The sequence below is a fragment of the Sinohyriopsis cumingii genome, chromosome 4, assembly GCF_028554795.1.
Source record: "Sinohyriopsis cumingii isolate HCF-2022 chromosome 4, ASM2855479v2, whole genome shotgun sequence".
Lineage (NCBI taxonomy): Eukaryota > Metazoa > Mollusca > Bivalvia > Unionida > Unionidae > Sinohyriopsis > Sinohyriopsis cumingii.
In genome coordinates this window covers 8,223,738-8,243,879 of record NC_142964.1, presented here as the reverse complement: position 1 = coordinate 8,243,879, position 20,142 = coordinate 8,223,738, and the positions used below count along the sequence as shown (strand labels likewise).

At 34.6% G+C, this 20,142-nt stretch overlaps 1 protein-coding gene across 4 annotated transcripts in view; it reads left to right on the top strand.

Moving 5' to 3' along the window:
* Positions 1-9,814, top strand: part of LOC149800586 (vesicular glutamate transporter 1-like) — an 81,651-nt gene extending 71,837 nt beyond the window's left edge. For all 4 annotated transcript variants that reach the window (XM_089954544.1, XM_089954545.1, XM_089954543.1 and 1 more), the window contains exon 12: positions 6,653-9,814. In XM_089954544.1, coding sequence (XP_089810670.1) covers positions 6,653-6,919 — 267 coding nt within the window. In that variant the 3' untranslated portion in view covers positions 6,920-9,814. The remainder of the gene's footprint in view (positions 1-6,652) is intronic.
* Positions 9,815-20,142: the final 10,328 nt, after the last annotated feature.

The following is a 20,142-nucleotide window of genomic DNA, read 5'->3' as shown; positions in this document are numbered from 1 at the left end:
AGTCAATAAATTCAGTTGAAGTATCTTGAAGGCTGTGTTAGCATGTCCTGCAGAAAGTCCCATCTTTAGAGCATGCATATGAAGTGGACTCTAGCTGGCTTCATGTACAGACTGAGCTAGTTCGATCTATTGACACAAAAGTCCTAAAGATAGAACTTCAAATAAATATTGGGCAGTAAAGGTACTTATGGTGATATCCCAAATGGTCAGTACTGAATTACAAGCTGTATTCTAAACAAAGTGCCCATCAGGCTTGTCAAAAAATTTTTATTTGCCTGAGGAAACTTTGATAGCACTGATGAAATGTGTAAATGTATTTTCACAGTGTTGACATACCGGACATATCTCAATCTAAATCACAAGGGCTTTTATCATTGCTTACAGTTTAACTGTCAGTAGTATATTATTTTATACTGTATGTATGACTGACAGTTAAATCGTAAGCAGCGATACAAGCCCCTGTAATCTAAATCAGGTCACCCGTACAAAATAGTTAGGTGGATTCCACCTGGAACTTAAACAGACACCTGGCGGAATCTGCCTAAAATGTTTAAAATCTGGCTAATGCAAAGGCGGACATGTAAAATTGGAGAAGCCAAAGACAAATCCATCTAGAGTCCATCTAACTCTGAGATGGACTTTTGTCAAAATTCCTGCTATATATTACATCTTTCGGCATAAGTTTGGACTTGGTTGATTTTCTACCCACCATCTCAGTAGAATTATGAACTTAGTCACTGGCATATATTATATGAAAGGAGGAATCTGGACTTAGTTTATTTTCTAACCAACATCTTGGCAGAATGAAGAACTTAGTCATTTACATCAGTTAAATATGGCAGAATTAGGACTTGGCTTTTGTGTGTCTGTAAAGTTAAATGAGTGAAAATATAGTGATACTTTGTGATTGTAATATCACTGACATTTCAATAAAAATATCTATAAAATATGATAAAATTTATTGTTTCTCGTACAGTTTGAATGATTTTCAGCCGCATTTATATTTCCTGTTTCTGATAGCAGTAATTTTATTGTTTTTTTTGGACACAATTTATAACTTCTTTCCACATCTTTCCTTGTTTTATTTCTTTTTCAAATTTGTTGTTTTTGTTGTAGTTTCATTTAACTTCAATTGGATTTAACTGCCCTCAAACAAGTTTTTATCTTGTTTTCCGTTTTAAAACAGAATTTCGCTTTTCTCCTGACCTGAATCTGATTTTCCTTGATATAGACCCTTTTTTAATATCTCTCCAAAACATTTTTTTAAAATAATGCTCTATCCGGTCCCATTCCACAATGGGCTTTCTAATAAGTACGTGTTCCATTTATTGTTTAACAGATGATCGCTCTAAAGAGCTTTCTGATTGGTCAAAATCTTTTACTTGCCCAATGAATTGTTGCATAACGAAAACTGATGGGAATGAGCATGTTTGCTAAACATGGCGATGCGAATTTATGAGTCAGTTACAAGATTGAATAACCATTTGAAAAATGTGCAGCAATGAGAATAGCTTGAATGCAAAGTCGATGGGAACATAATTGATCAGTCTATATCAAAACTGAATGCCAGGATTAGCATTTTGCTTTTTGTGCCATAAAGAGCTTTACAGTAGCAGCTAATGTGCTAAATAGGACAAGGAATTGAACCAGGGTGATTTTGAAGATATATAACTCCAAACTGATTAACTTAAGAATTTAAGGAGGGACAACGTATAGATCACTGGTGGGAATTGTTGCCAGATGCCCATGTCTATCAAAGATGGTCAGAGTTTTGCGGAATTTTCTTGGCCAAAAAGTAGAATCATCTTTCAATATCATGAGGCATTATTATATATATTATCAAATTATTCTAGGTGTGTTACAGTTCAGTGTAAAATAAGAATAATTATATCATGATAAACGTTTGACACAGCTGCTTATGGAACAAGGATTAATTCAAGAGACCACAACAGCATCATAGTTTGAACAATCAAAAATCAAGTCTACAGTACAAATGACATAAGGCAGGCTCCTAGTATTTCTTCTTTTCATAATCAATGTCTCAAATGGATGAAATCTTTAGACAATTGAACAGTTCTTGTACAATAATTACTGTCTGCTTTTCTGTAATTTTGCATCATTTTCACAGTTGAATTTTTTCAATACAGGATGATATTTTATATTTTATACATGTTTGTGTGTTCACAGATGCCTGTGAATATGTTCCAGCCTTGATACTTTGATTTTTAAAATCACTTAATTATTTAGTGTCAAGCCAGGTTCTTCACATCATATTGTACATGTATATACTGTATATGTTGTACATCACAGATAGAAGGCCTCAAGGTAGATTAGTGCTGTAACAAATTGAGTTACCTTCTCTAAATAAAGTCTTTATTGTTATTATTATTATTGTTATTAACTCCCATATTTCTTGCCTTGGATGTCATATAATTACAACATCTGTATTTTTTTTTTAATGCACTCTTAAATATCACCTTGGTTAATAAAGTCCTGTTTAATTCATATCCATTATTTATTTGAAACCTTCCGAAATGTCTGAAAAAGTACTGAAACTTCAGTAAAATACTACATAATGATCAAAATTTTAGTGAGATCTCACCAGTTTCAATGAAGGTTTTAATCAAAATATTTGTGAAATTTCACCAAACTTTAAAGTGAAATGAAAAAGATTTAAGTGATGCCATGATGGTTTAGGTCTTCGTTATAAAAAAGAAAATGAGGACAAGAAAAACCTAAATCTTATTTTATGTCTGTCAATGTAAAATTTATAATCCATTAAAAAATTTATTGTGAATATTTATCATTGATTCCCAATAATGTCTAAGAATCATTGGACAGTTTAATATAAATCTGAAGTATACTTTGTATGGTTTAGGCAGAAAGCGCTTAAAAAACCTGTCTGAAATCTGCCTTGACATTTTCATTATTGGATGGGGTTTCTGCAGGTATTTCCATCTAATTAGGCAGAAGTAAAGATTCTGCCTAGTAACAGACAGAGTAATTCACATATTTCGAGCTATATTCCACCCTGAAACTGCCTAAAAGTGATAATAAGGGGAATCTATGTTAAATAAGCAGAATAAACAGATACCGCCTAGTAGACAGAATCAACAAATTCCACCTAGTATGCGGAATGAAAAGATTCCTCCTAGTAATAGATGGAGTAATTTGCATATTTTGGGCCATTTTCCACCCTGAATCCACCTAAAATTTATAATAAGTGGAATCTAGGATTTAGGTGAAATCTGCTTTAAAATTCCACCTGGAATCTGGTTAAAGTCAGGGCAGAAGTTTTCATACAGGCTGACCAGATGGATTGAGATCTGATGTTAAATCTAATTGAAGCATAGCATGTCATGCTGAAAATATGATTTTGTACTCCCATATCTCCTGACTTTTGAGAAAACACAGCTTTCAGTAATCTTAATATAAAAAAATAATTAAAAACCTTTAAAGAAAACAAAAACACTTTCAGTATATGCCTGTTACATGTAGCATGTATAAACGTAAACTATCATGATTGGATCTGATGTAAAACTATCCCTTGGGCAGTTTAAATAGTGGCAGTTAAAGAGAGGAAGGTCATGTATTAACTATCATTTCACATATTACTTAATTGGTTGACGATTGCTAGTGAGATATGTTTGAAGGCTGCAGTGGGTGAGCCCATTGTGCTAATTTACATAGGTAGAATCAGGAAGTGGAACAACCCATTTTGAAATGCTAGATACATGTACAAGAACAAAAGTTATTATACAGTATGAATAAGAGTATTTAAGCCATATGTATTTTTATATTTTTGACAAGTTTGTGAACAGCAGCAATGTTTCTTTGAAGTTGGATTTTAATGCATATATAGCATGCAAAGCATGATCATTCTCTTGGTAGATGTAGATTTACTGTGTGAAGCACGCTAGTGAAAAATAAAGACATGGGGTGGGTGGGCTATTAATTCTTTGCATGTACTACAAATCACACATCGACATACTGCAACTCAGATCTGATCGGGATTCACTTTATGAGAATCCAGCAGAGAGGTTTCAACACCAGAACCATCCAGTCCCTAGCTAGTCTGATATATCAACCCCCCCAAATCTGTGTTGATACTGATGGACCATATGTGGGCCTAATGGCACCTGTTCATTAAAATGTGCAATTTTGCTGCCTGGAAATCATTCTGGAACAAACATGCATACACTTTAGACACTTACCAGTAATTGGTAACAGCTATATCTAGCACAAAATTCAAAATGGCCACAGGATAGAGAGTTGTGCTATCCCACATGGATTTACAAGTCAACAAACATAGAATTTGCTCTGGAAATATAATGTACATGCTACCAAAAAAAAGCTTTCAGCCGATGGTAGCTCCACAGCCATGGGAAATACTGGTAAGTGTATAAAATGTACACCAATGTGTGCAGGCAAAAGTGTCTGCAGACTTTTGCTGGTTTTAATGAAAAGGTGATATCAGCCCCTAAACTGAAATCAATTTGATTGTGGAGAAGTGGCTGATTTATCATCCTAGTCCCTTGTGAGTAGTGATGGATACTAGGGACACTTCCATTATCTTCAAACCTATTTGAACCCTATGAATTTATATTTGAATTGTAGCTATGCAACATTGTGCATAGCTGCCAACTCTTATGATTTTGTCATCAATTTCACTACTCTCTACATCATTTCACTGATTCAGTCCACATGCAAAAAAATCACATATTCCCCAATTCTCAATTATTTTAAATTTGTAATAAAATAACTGTTTTCCTGTTAATTGCTAGTCTTGATATCGGCAGCTGCTGAAATGGTCTGGTACGGCTAGTCATGATATTGGTAGAACTATAGCCGATTGGTACAGTTGGCCTGGTAGCAAGCATTTTAATGTATTTTAATCTATATGTATAAGAGTAGTTTTACAAATGCTTTTGAAAGAAAGCTGGGCCTAACCAGAATTTTTCTAGGTGCATGCACTGCCAACACTGATTTGAATTACCGCTTTGCATTGCATCTTGAAATTATGTCTTTACCACCAAGGAAAAAGAAATGCATTGCACAAAAAGTGAAGTTTAGCTTGGAATATACCAACATTTGGCCATGCATTCAGCCATCAAACACCAATATACATCATGCGTTTTGCACACAGTGTGCCACAAAGTTTAGCATTGGACATGGTGTCAGAGATGATGTGAAAAAGCACATTGGTAACAAAAAGCACATAGAGGTTGGGAAAATTAGGAACTTATAGCAGATTTTAGCACTGGAATATTTTAAGCCATCGACAGAAGACCAGCAAGCTACCAATGCTGAAGCATTGTTTGAGAGTTTTCTTGTTGAACACAATCTACCTTTATCTGCTGTAGACCATGCTAAACATTTGTTCTGACAAATATTCCCAGACTCAAAGACCACTTCCAAATTTTCCTGTGGAAGAACCAAAAGTGCTGCACTAGTTAAAGCAATGTCAGACAACACCACAGAAAACTTGGTGCTTTGCATGCAAATGTCTTTATTTTCTATAGCAACCTATGGCAGTAATGATAGAGGAGCCATGCACCTATATCGATTGGTGGTTAAATGTTTCATCTCTTGCTAAATAACCACAAGAACAAGAGAAGTTTGTGAATATCATAATAAATAGAAATGCATATATATATATATATATATATATATATATATATATATATATATATATATAGTATTTTCTTTTTATTTTGAGATCTTGATATAATGTAGTACTCAAGGTCAGTGTGGAAGGAGTTATTGTCATGGTATTTTTCACTAATTCTTGTCAAAATTCACTAATATTTATCCCTATTTTCACTAATTGTGAACCTGTAGGGTTGGAAGCTCTGGATTGTGTGACAATATTGAAAAAGGGGAACTTTTGGGCATGCGGAAATTGGAGTATGGCTTGTGGAATTTCAGTCAGGGCTTGTGAGTTTATTTAAGTCACTAGTCCAGGGCCTGTGAAAAACAAAATTTCTTTGAGCACTGGCAATATACCAGTAAAATGTGATTATGACGATTGAATAATAATACCTTAAAGTAAGGAAAAGCCTCAAGTACAAAACTTTAAGCTGGAGAGGCACCTCATCTGTGCACAATAGAAAGACTTTATCTAGGTTTTTGCCAATTTTCCTACAGGCAGTGATAATTTCCCCCGTTAGATATTTTTACAAGAACCAATGCCCCTTGTCGGGTCTGAATTTATCCCTGCAATCCTTGCCTTCTGCTAGGAATGAAAATTTACTGTTAACAGATATTAAATTTCAGAACCTGTCATTTGTTTAACCCACCCTTCGCTTTTTTTTGCATGCGTCTGGTCTGAATCTTCATACACATGAGCACTAAAATGTATCCATACAAAAGTGTACAGAGTAGTCTGAAGTTGTGCTTTAAAGTTGTGTAGTCAGAAATTGGAATAAGCTGGGTTACTGGGCAAGAGAAATTGTGTTCTTGTCAGCAACTACCATAAGTTGTTTAGTAATGTTCGACGTTGAAAACTTAATTTTCATTAGCTCGTTCTTAAATATAGCATATAAGGAGCTATCCTATAAATACAGACTGTGCATTCTTATTGCTCCATCATATTATTCAATGGCTTACTGCATATCGTATTCATAAAATATAACAATTTTCTTTATTTCAGACACTAAAGGAATGGCAATTGTTGTTTCTGATATCAGCCGTTGTACATTTTGGTGGAGTAATATACTATGGGATATTTGCTTCTGGGAATAGGCAGCCATGGGCAGAAGATGAAATTGAAAGGAAACTTCCAAATGTTGTTAGCTCCACCTCAGTTAACAGTATGGTGGATGATAATGAGAGAGAACGTCTTTTAACCAAAAGTTATAATTTTGTGTATGACTATGACGATCCTAAAGATAAACTCTGGTTTACTACCACTATTTAGATCATTGGTTTATGTGAAAGCATGATCTTGAAAGTTATAGAATGTATCTATGAAGTATTTTACAACAGCAGTGGAAGAATGTTTATATGTACCATTGAATGGCAGGTAGCACTTGTATGAGATAAAAAATGGGTAGCTTAAATATCCTATAACATTCCAGAACAGTATCACAATTTATTTTATTTTATTGCTTTTACAATTCTCAAGAAACATTTTGAGCATGTTAATTGTTTAAGCTCTGAAACGTGAGAAAACAGTATGTTGTGGTTTTACCTTAGGAACTCGTCATCCTTGTCCAGTGAAGAAATTCATATTACGGTGCTGGTGTTATGTGTAGTAACATAGCATTGTGTTGACTCTAATCTCCTCAAGAAGGACCTACCATATAGTTAGCCTAGATTGCTGTTTTTAATGCATATATGAACATGGAACCGTTTAGCAATAATGTGGATGCCTATAGTGTATACATTTTATTCTCCAGGACCGTTTCCCAAGTAGTCAGGCATATTAGACTGATGTACTGATCATTCCAGCTATCGATATACATATCTTAATGTTTTTTTAAACAAGTACAGACATGTGGTAGGTCATACAAATCAAATACAGTGGTGAAAACTTTCTGGGACCATTCCTTACTTAGAACATTGATGGTGTCTTAGAACAGCGATGGTGTCTTCTTTTAATTTCCAGGTCATAAAAACAAAAGATACAAATTGCATAAATGTATCCAATCACAAATGGCAATACATCAGATTAGCTCAAAATTATATTGAGCTTGACAGTAAATACTTACTTGGCATTATTCAATATTGACACTATACAAATAGTGAACAGTTCTTATGTTGTTGAAATTTTCACTGGTATTTCTGAATGTATATATTTATTCATATTTCATGTGTAGTATAATAGTTTTGAATATATGTTGACATGTATGTATGCACATATATATATATATATATATATATATATATATATACACATATATTTTATGCTAAGCAGTGAATTACTTGATTTTCTAATTAAAATAATATTGATATTTCACTGTGGTGAAAAAATAACTATTTTGTGCACAGGTACACATAGCACAGCAGAACATGTATGGTAAACAGCTGACATTACCATAAGGAATCTGTTAATTCATTGTGTCAGAAACTTTAGGTAGCCAATGTATGTGAGCATAAAATGAAAAGAATATTTGCTTGAAACGAGTGAATAATGGATACATTTCATCTCGCGGGTGAAAAACTCTAGTATTTTCACTTGTGGCTTTGCCACTCTTGAAAATACAGAGTTTTTAATCCAGTGACTCAGTGAAATATATCAATTATTCACTTGTTTCAAGCAAATATCATACATACATACATACATATATATATATATATATATATATATATATATATATATATATATATATATATATATATATATCAGTAATGGGTGAAATAGATTAATGGATGCATCTGTTGACTTGCACTCATTTCACCTCATTTTATACACTTGTACATGCATGATAGTAAATATCTTGAATAGTGGCTTTTGGGTGATCTTCTTTGTGCTGTCAAATCTTTTTATATGCTAGCCAGTATCTCTACTCGTCTACGTTTACTTGATGGTGTCATCATAATAATGTAAAATAGTAGAACGAATACAAACTAACATCTCACAGTTAAATATGTTAAGGTCAACAAATGAAATGCAGTCATTTACTACAAGTCATATTTTAAAAATGTTGTAGCTGCTAATGAGCTGATAACTGAATTTAGAATTTTTCTGACAGAGATGGATCCCTATACTGTCCAGAGCTTAAATTAATCAACTTTTTTTGTGCAGCCATCAACAAGCTATGATTGTTACATACAATTTGTAAACAATGGAGACTTAATAAAACTTAACATATTAACCATATATTATGTCAAAAGCATGGACAATTTTATCTCAGCGTGTTTAATAAATTATTAACACCCCTGTCAGTGATTAGCAAACACATACATTGTTTATACAATTGCTGGTTACATTACACTGCTTGATGTTTTTTACACACAAGATCATGTGATTAATTTATAACTTTAATGTATCACAAGAATTTAAATAATCAGACACTGATAAATTGACACATTACCAAATTTTTGTAGATGAAGCTGTTATCCAACTAACTGTATTTTTGTATATGATTCTTCGAGACATAAGACTTCAAAACCATGACAACGGTATTAAACAAAACACACATTTGGATTTCACTTTCCTGGATTCTACCCTTAAATCAGTAGGCTCAAAAGTGATTAGTACTTCTGAGATACAGGTGTACCTGCTTAAAAACGTCAATGTTAATTGTGTCATTTAGAGAATCATTGCCAAACGATAGCATGTCCAGGTCTGTATACACTGACCATTTAAGCATTGTATTAATCAATACTTTCACGAACTCACAGTGGGAAGTCTAGATGCAATTTTCAATAACAGCTATTCTTTATTTGTTTTCATTGTTTTTATTTTGCAAAATTAATTAAATTTGCATCAAGTAGCATATCTGTGAAATTTGATACTAGCAAATTAGTTTGACTTTTTAAAAAGAAAATAGAAAAAATTAAGTACCACAATAATTGGGTATTTAGTGCCTAACGTAATAAATTTATTTTCTGCATGTTATGAAACCGTTATAGTAGAACATGTACAGAATACAGTCAATTTAGAATATAAAGTGTGTTAATTTAGGTCCTCTTTGATTTCAGTGATTGTTTCTAACATTCTTGTTGATTTAACATAAATTTTGATATCTCAGTATTGCACATTTAACTGTCAGTAATTTATTAATTGAGTAATATTTATACAAATGACTATATTATTCCTTCATTATAATGCTGCCCATAGGAATCATAAAAATGTTATACCACCTCATATTTAAGCTGTCTTATAATGAAGTACATTAGACGTATAACATTACTACCACCAACAGAAAAAAAGATCAATCACAATACTTGCCTTTTAGAATACGTGAGTTATAATGCAGGGCATATTATTACTCTTTTATAACAGGAAATGTGTTATAATGAAGGGCCTTTTAACATAAACTGTTATAATGAAGGGTATTGTAACAAGAATCATGTTATTATAACTCTTTTATAACAGAAAATGTGTTATAATGAAGGGCATTATAACAGGAATCGTGTAATTATACCTGTTATAAAAGGAAATATGTTATAATTAAGGACCTTATAAGAGAAACTGTGTTATAATGAAGGGCCTTTTAACAAGATTCATGTTATTATAACTTTTTTATAACAGGAACTTTGTTAAAATGAAGGACTTTATAACAGAAACCATGTTATAATGAAGGGCCTTATACATTTTCGTACTTTTAGACAGGTAGCATGCAATCTTTGAGCCCATGTTAAATTTTGGACCACCACTTCCCCCAACACTTGACCTGATCTAGCCCTGATATCCTTACTTAACCTTTGTCCAGAAATGACTTTGATTAACTGAACTATTTTGTGAATGAAAGGGTTCTCCTGATTTTTACCTTTGTCTGCTTTTAGTATTTAAAGATGAAGTGCTAAAACGTCTTCTCAGTTGTAATGGAAATAAATCTATTTGTACTGCTTGACTAAGCCATAAAATGTTAAAAATAGCTACCTATGGAATTGCTCATCTATCAGCGAGTTAATGAACCAAAGCATCTTCACTATAGTCTTCCCACAAGCATTCCAATTAGCTAAGCCCCATGTCTAAAACATGGCAACAAAACTTACTTCTCTAATTAAAGAACTGTATCAAGCCTTTATTATGATTCTGTGGTCATAAACTAACTAACAGAAAGAAGCAAAACCAACAAGTTTATAAAATCAACATATAATTTAATTCTCTTAGTTATAAAATGAAATTTTAATTGAAAGTTACTGCATTATGAATTAAAACCCAAATGATGATAAAAGTTCTATCACAAGTCCAAATGTATAGGGTTCTGAATGAAGTCCAAGAATTTTGAATGTGCTGATGTACTAATAGTCTTGATGTATCTGATTGATATAATCCAGAATGTCTTAAAACGAATTCACAATAATTCCAAAATAGTGTTTTTTTACAGTTGAACACTTTAGTAATTCCAATGAATGATTTAAATCACAATTCCTCAGAAAGTATATATGAACATAAACTAAAAGGGATTCAACTAGACTGATATTAAAATAGGAATAAATTATTTTGTTTTTAAGAACTTTATATAAAACCCTAAGAAACAATATGCTAACCAGGATGTGGGTCATAAGTTAATTTTCAGATTCTTCTAAGGTCTAAAGGCCATGTCAACATGTTTACAAATTTTATCTTAAAGTACAACACACATCCATGGACAAAATTTAGCTATCAGCACAATTGTTCACGAATGCCGATTAGATTAAACTACAACCTACAGTCATGGCTAAATGTTAAGTACACAATATAGATATACATAGCACCTTCCTGCTCTTTTCGAACCACTGAAAAATGTGTTGCTTGCTAACTTCTTGGCTGCTTTATATTTTGGCTATTTATACCAACACAATGGTTGAATTTACTGGCTTTGATGAACTGGTGGAAGAATGGATACACTCTATAGATAATTATGTATTAATATTATTTTAAAAATGCTTTTGATCTCATTAACCATACAATTAACAATGCTCCCACTGATGTGTATCTTTGTCCAGATAATATTTCAATAATTACTAACATATTGTGTCACGTTGCTCATCCTAGTTTGTAAGTCGTGTATAAACTAAGGTATTGGTACAAGCCATGGTTGCTGTCTAAACATTGCCGCAGGCTAGAGTTAATCTCTTATGCAAGGTTACCGTGACCAAAGAGAAGATCCAGCATCTTGAATCAACACAGGTGTTATATAGCGCAACTTCCCACCTATGTGTTACAGCTTTTTCCAAGATCAGAGGAACCACGAGGGAACGGGGAGTGTTCTAAATCTGTCCCCATGTGAACAGACAGCGAGAAGGATATTGTCCGCTAAGTTTGGTTGAATCAAGTCAAAACGACATTCTTTCAGGATTGAAATGGAGGATGTGATAACAATTTCGATCCGAATTATAACTTCTAACTAGCAAGCAAAAATTTAGTCTCGACTAGGAAGATTGATGAGCAATATAGGGTTAATCTGAGAGAGCCACTCTTAATTTGGCGGTAAAACTTAGGAGTTTCTAAGGAAAGACAAAGCTTCGTAAAGGTCAATAAGCTATTTGCTTGATTTTTGCAGAATAGTACGGCATTGTAATTGTAATTATGTGCAGTATGTATACCTAATTATTATGATCGTTTAGTGCGTAGAATTACCATAGTAGTGTATACATGCATATTTGAGAAATGAGTTTTAGTATCATGTAGAGAATTCTGTAGATTGTTAGCTTGTGGTCAGAATTAATTTTGTGATCTGCTATTCGGTAACTTTATAGTAACATAATGCATTTATTCATGTGATATGTTAGAATTTACACATTCCTGAATTGTGAATTTGTAAAATGGTTGAAGTGTGTTAATATGGATGTATGGATATATCAGCGTATGGGTATTTGAATACTTGTGTAGTGTATATGAGTTGTAATGTAAAGAAAATATGCCTGATTAATGTGATGTTGTTGAGTATAACGGGATTAGGAATATGTACTGATGTGACGCAATTTATTGATGTATGAGCAGCAGGGAAGTCGTACAGACCAGGTGGCTCAGATAAATTTAACCCTCCCACCAAACATTTATCCGTAGAAGCCTCAGAAAGCAGAAATAAAGCCTCCTGCGCAAATTAATCCGCAAAATTTCAACCCAAAGTGCATTTTCAGACATAAAAAAAAACAGCATTTTTTGGGGGGGTATTGTAAAATTTGTTTGTGATTGCAAATTCCGACTGCGGATACTAATTTTATTTCACAATAAAACAATATAGTTGAAAATAAGATGAGTCGAAAAGTTAGCACAGTTGGAGAACCTCATTCGGCCAGATTAGCACGAGAGCAATTAGCGACATTAAAGAAGTTTATTCCGACAAAACAATTATTTAAGAGAAATGTTCGTGATTACGAAGATATGCAACATGGAATTTCAGAAACTTCGGCAAAATGGTTGAAGCCAGTGACCGGAACAATTGAGCAGGTTGTATATGGCGACGAAAAAGATCCAGATGCTAGAAAACGTGGAATCTTTCCTATGTTGAAAGGTATTGAGGATCAATCACGAACATTACCCGAGCGATTAGCAATAGCAGCAGCGGCGCAACAACTTGCAATTGCTGATGGAGGAAAACCTGGAGGTGGAAAACCGGGAGGAAGAAAAATCTCAATGATAAAAGGGAAGTTTAATATCGATAATTTAAGAGAAAATTTCACCGATGAGGGATGGGAAATAATATCGCAGCCCCTCTCGACATTGTATAATATAGATGAGATTGGCCAATTTGCGGAGGAATATTTTAGTAGTCGAGCTGAATTTTTGACTGCAGTGGGGAAAAAAAGATATGCAACTCGCGATAGTTGGTACGATATGGTATATAAAATTTACACACAAACAACATCAGTAAGGAAGACAACGGATCCGCGTTACAGAAGATTTTTAGAAACAGCAAGAGATACACAAAAAGATATTGTGCAAAGGGAGAAAGACAGAAAACAACTGGAGAAAGAAAGAAAACAACAGGAAAAAGAAGAAAGAAAACAACTGGAAAAAGAAAGAAAACAACAGGAGAAGAAGGAAAAAACTAAAAAACGAGGGAGAAAAGAAACATCACAGGAAGATATTCAACCACAGGAGCCAATATTTCAACCAGAGGAATTAGGAGCTAGACCAAAGGAAGATATTCCACCACAGAAAAAAGAAAGAAAATCAAGAAAGAAAAAAGATCAGAGTGATGAACCGATAATTGTTCCCGAACATGTATCATCACCGGCTATTAGTGTGTTTAAAATTGATCCTAGTGTAACAGCGGATATTTATTTGAATCCAAAAAGATTTTATTTACTTGGCGACTATGATTCAGTAGTTCAAATAGCTGCGGATGATTCTACGAAAAATAAAAGATTCTTTTTGCGAAAAGAATTTGATGCTGATAAAGTTAACATACTTGATTGGTATGCGATAATGTATTTTGGTAGTTTAGGAAAACCAGTAAGATATTCCGATGAAGATTTTGCGAAATTTTCATCGGATGTTGGTAATTACAGAATAAAGTTATCAGAGGGAAAAGCAAGATTATCAACTTTAATAACACCTAAACAAGATAGTCCTGAAAAGTTTAGTCCTAAAAAAATTTATAATCCCACAGAGGAACTTATTTCTAAATTAACATACCCCCCGCGTGTAAAATCACTTGAAGAAGTTTCTGTTTTACAACCATATGCTCCTCTTGAAAAGGCTGCTATAAGCCCATATCTTACTATAAAGGATAAATATCCTAAACAAGATAGTCCTATAGGGGATTTGCCACCGAAGTCATCGTCGTCAGGGACATCTTCATCGCCGTCAGACGAAATATTTTACTCAACGCCATTGGAATCTCCAGAAACAAAAAAGGAAGGAAAAGGATATGGATATTCAGTTTGCCCTGACAGTGTTGTCAACGACGTATCTCGCCTCGAAGTATTAATCGGAGGAAAACGAGCCGGAAATAATTCCCGTGAGATAGTCAACGAAGCATCAGATATTTGTCAGCGATTATTCCGTGGTGGTATCATCGATTCTCACATTTATAAAGAGTTTGTCGATGAACTCATCGATTAAATCAACACAATTGAAATAATATGATTATTCATAAACATCAGCGCAGACCTAATCAGGTCCGCATAGTAAACTCTCGATTGCCAGTATACAAATATATTCACGGTAATGGATTCGGCGATATCGTTGGAAGTCTTGTCACGCGAGTAATACCTAAAATTGGACCCGTGATTAAGCAATTTGGGTTGAAAGCGATAGGAAAGATCGGCGAGACTGCCATTTCTGGTATCGGTAATTTGGCCAGTAAAGGCTTCAACGCTATCAAAGATAAAATATTAAGTTTAGTACGTAAAAAGCAACCCGTCAAATTACCCATTACCAGCGAAATGCCACCTGAAGTCAGTAAGGCCATAAATGATGCGGCAAATAAAAAAATAAATGATCTAGCACAGGAAGCTGCTATAACAAATCTAGCGCAGGAAGTTGCTAATACAAATCTAGCGCAGGATGTTGCTAGGACAAATCTAGCAAATACAAGTTTTGCTTCAGGTGATGGTCTTCGTTTTAGACGATATTATTAATAATAATGTTTTCACAAATGTCAAATGAAGCGTTTGACATGGACGAGCCAGTAGGTAGAGACACATCAATGCGAGATCTTCAGTATTTCTCGTACGACACAGTTACACCAAATACTGATAATCGCCTGGAAATTCAAGTTCACGATACAACAAGATATTTTCTTCCATCTGAGGCATATATCGAAGTTACCGGTGAAATTACTAGAGATGACGGCGTTACTCTCTATGGAGCAGATTTTAGAGTCGGATTTGTTAATAACGGTATTATGGCATTATTCAAGAGCGCCACTTACATGATTGATGGAAAAGAGATTGAGTCAATTACCAATGATGTTGATTTAGCAACAACGATAATAGGTCTAGCGAGATACTCGGATGATTTTACCAGATCAGCTGGTCCGGGTATGATGTTTGCCAAAGATAATTCTGATCGTCCTGATAATAGACCGCTTGATATCGGACAACCTAGAGATCGCGCCGCCCCCCCAGTCCTTATTAATACTGTCCAAGATCTTCCCCTCGGCACTAATCCTGATTATAATCTTGGATTTGCCACGAGAAAATCCATGTTGTGGGATATACGTAGAAAATTCTCTTGTGCTATTCCGTTATCTCATATATTTGGATTTTGCAGGCATTTTAGAAAAGTTATTTACGGAGCAAAGCATACCGTAACATTTATTAGAAAAGCAGATAGTAATGATGCTATTTGGCGAGAAGGTGATATCAATTACCAAACGAACGTGGTAGGTGCAAATGATACCACGAATCATGGAGGTAGGGTAAGATTACTAAAATTTACCTTGTGGATGCCAGCGATGACTCCATCATTAATCGTGGAAGAAAAATTATTATCATTTATGAATCAAGGTGGTAAATCTATCATGTCATGGCTAACAACAACAACAGATTCCACAACTACTGATATTGATGGTGATTTTACTTGGCGCATTGCATCGCAGCAAGGTACCTCTGCGCCACGTCATATCTTTGTCGCTTTTTTGCATACACGAAGATATCATCAATTATATAGCCACATGATATTCGATAATATCAGCGCAACAAACGTGTCACTGAGAGTAAATGGCCAACAGGAGCCATCCGAGGAAATATCCATCAATTTTGAAAATTATTCGACAGCTCGCGCATATCATCGATTGTTAAGTTTCATGGGTCGCGATCAAAATATCGATACTGGATTGCAAATATCACAACTAGATTTTAATAAACTTTATCCTATTTATTACTTTTCCTTGGAACATCTCGATTTGATAAAGCAATCCGTCGTCGATATTCATTTCAAAGCTAGAATTCGAACAGGAAATAATTTATATAAGGTATTCGCAGTAATTCTCAGTGATAGAACAATGATCCTGGAAGGTATCAGTGGTAGAATGAGAGTTATTGACGCGCCCGTAGAGAACATGTAACAAATTCTAAATTTAGATAAAAGTGATTATTAATATGCCATACGATCACGTCAGCGTAACTCTGACCCCCGGTCAGGTGAAAAAACTTCAATCAGCAACAGCAGCGCGACGAGGTTTAAGTTTAACTTTGAAAAGTAATCAACTTCACGGTGGACCTAACAAACTATCGTTAACTAAAAATCAACACGGACATTTCACCAGAGCCAGATCGGCAAATACTGGTATTCGTCTGAATATCTCAATAGGTGCAATCAGAGATATGATCAAAGTAGGTGGTTTTTTTCCATTGGCCGCGCTTATACCAGCGTTAATAGCAGGTGCGAAGGCAGTAGGATTAGGTGCACTTGGTGGGGCGGGTTCTGCAATAGCAGGAAAAGTTGTTGGAAAAATTATAGGAAAGGGATATCGTAAAAAAAAGGGCGGACTTCTCTTACCCCTTCTTCTCGCAAAAATGATGACGCAGCAACAACGACAAGGATCCGGCCTTTACCTAAGACGACCCCCGTACGGATCCGGGTTAAGTCGAGCTTACCAACCTCAAATTTAGATTTAATCAGTGAAGCAAAAAAAAAGAAAATAAAATTTTTTAGAGGCGTATTTATGCGAGATCAACTACCGGACAAACCAAATTCAACCGAGACAGGAATAATAAATCTCGATAAAAATTCCGGTCCTGGCACTCACTGGGTTGCGTATGCGATTAATCCTCGCGAAATCATCTATTTCGATTCATACGGATTAGCACCGCCGAATGAATTTATCAAATATGTGTCAAAATTAAAACTTCCGGTTTGGTATTCAACACTTCCAACACAAACACTAGTAGATCCACCAATATGCGGCCGGGAGACAATTAACGTCCTTGATGCAATTTCAAAATCATCTCGTCCTTTTCGCAAAATTTTATTTGAATATACCGTAGATAAATATCATGGTTGACATTTACGGTAGGTCTCTCTTTAGGAAAGAAAAAAAAGATGCAGTCGACATCGATACATCAAAGTTTGCAACCAAGAGCGATATTAACAATCTTTTATCGTTGTCAGAAGTTGATCCTGGTGAAGTTGCTGTTTTTCAAAATACCGAAGGGCGATTACAAACTAGCAACGTCAAAATAACTGATATAATCAAGCGAGACGAATACCGCGATCATATTAGTCAATTTACTCGCCAATCGGAGATGGTATTAAAATCTGTTGCTGATATCGCCGATATTATAGCAAAGTTACCCCTGAAGGCCGATAAAGCATTACACGACGATCTTCAGGATAGAATGACAAAAAGACTTAATAGGCTAAATAACGACCTTAAAAAACTTGACGATGCTTTAGATAAATTTAGCAAAAAATTTGACGAGGATATAAAAACATCAACTGATACTTCCTCCGTATCAGATAAAAAAGCCGATCAAGTATCACATGACGATCTTAGCGAGAAAATAAAAAAAATCAACGAGGAAATTACTGGTATTCTTGCCAAAATTAACGAAGTAAATATCTCGATGAGTCAGAAAATCGATAAAACATCAATCGACGATCTCAACAAAAAAATAAAAAAAATCAACGAGGAAATTACTGGTATTCTTGCCAAAATTAACGAAGTAAATATCTTGATGAGCCAGAAACCATCCACCGACGATCTCAACAAAAAAATCAACGAGGAAATTATTAAACTCGGTAATGTTGTTGTTCCCGAATTTACCAGGGGGATTAACGCGATGCAAGTACAAATAAAATCCATCAACGATGAAATTAACGTGGTACGTGAATTAGCGCGTCAAAAAGTCGATACATCAACGTACGATGAAAAAATTCAAGATTTAAAAACAAAAATATCGTCAATGAACCTTGGAAGATTATCGCGAATTTCGATACCAAAGGAAGTAGAAACAAAAAATCTTACCTGTAGTGTGCCACTTGTGGTAGAGGTACGAAAAGAGGTATGGTGGACACCCGAGAATAACACATTTAAATTTAACCCGCCAATTAGTGGATATTATCGAATATTTATTCAATCTATGGCAAATTTTAAAATAATAGCCGCAGGTGGTAAAATTTTTGGTGAATTTTTTAATTATATTATGTACACAGGTTATAATAATTTATTTGTGTTGGAACCACCAGATAGAACCAAGATGGGACCAATTGGTTATAGTATAGTTTTCGAATATTTAGCCGAACATATTTCGGATTATGAAAGGTTATTTTTCCCTGTTGATTTGGAATGATAAATAACTAATAAATGACCGCATCGGATTACCGATACAATCAGGCGAGATCATGGCAGGATTCGTTGCGAAAACAACTTGACGATTATCAAACAAAAATAAATAAATACCAGCGCAAATTAGTTATCATTGATGTTGCAGTGTACGCGGTATCTGCTGTGGTCGCTGGTGCAGGAATAATTCTATCCGCGGTAACAATGATAGCGCCAATCGTAGCAACAATAATAATCTCGTCAACAACAGCAATCGCTGGTGTTCTTAATATCATCGCGAAAAAAATATCATCGTGCACAAGTGAAAAATTATCATCATACAAAAATAAACTTGCTAAGATCAATGACGCATACTCGAAGTTATCATTGTTACTTTCTGAAAGTCTTAATGACGGTATTATATCCGATCTAGAATTTTCTTCAATGATTAGTATTTACTCGGAGATTGAACAAATGAATATTAATAATGTCCGAGTTAGCCCAGATCGTGACAAACACAACACCGCCGACAACAACGTTAATATCGCTAAGTTCAACGAAACCCGAGTTTAGTATTAATTTTTCAACACCAATTAACGTTAACGAAATTGCATTAACACAGTTGCGTGTCTACAATAGCTGGCCCAATGTTAGATCGAAATCATTTGGTAATTTGATGCCAAATAATTCACTTGTTTTTGCAAATAAAAATAAACCCGATGGAACACCCGATTGGATCGTTGTTGGTATACCAACGGGCAGTTATGAAATTGATCAACTGAATAATGAGTTTACCACTAGAATATCAAATTTAACCGGCGATGCTACTCCGGGAATAAAGATATCTTCACATGATCCAACACTATCGTCAATGATAGAAGTGAAATCACCGTACGTGGTAGATATTTACCAATCATCGATTAGAAATATATTAGGTTGGCCCGAGGTTGCACCTCTGATAAAACCAAAGAAATCGGATGTTATTATTCCAGGTTGGTATGATGAAACCCTTCCAGAAATACCGGAACCAAAAAAGGAAGATTTTACAACCGACGAAGGATGGTATGGAGATATCAAACACAAACCTTTGATCCACAGCGCCATCAATCTCATGAATAACCACAAAATTAACCTAGTAATGTTCGCTTTCACTTTTATTAACGAAAGAATTCTCTCGTGGTTACCTCTTCCTAAAATCCCCCCAGATGTGAAAATCTTCGACGCTACCCACATTAACAGGATAATAGCCCCCATAGACGGTATCTTGGTAAGAAGAACACTAGACGAGTTTATTCAAGAACACGAATTACAATTAAATTTATTG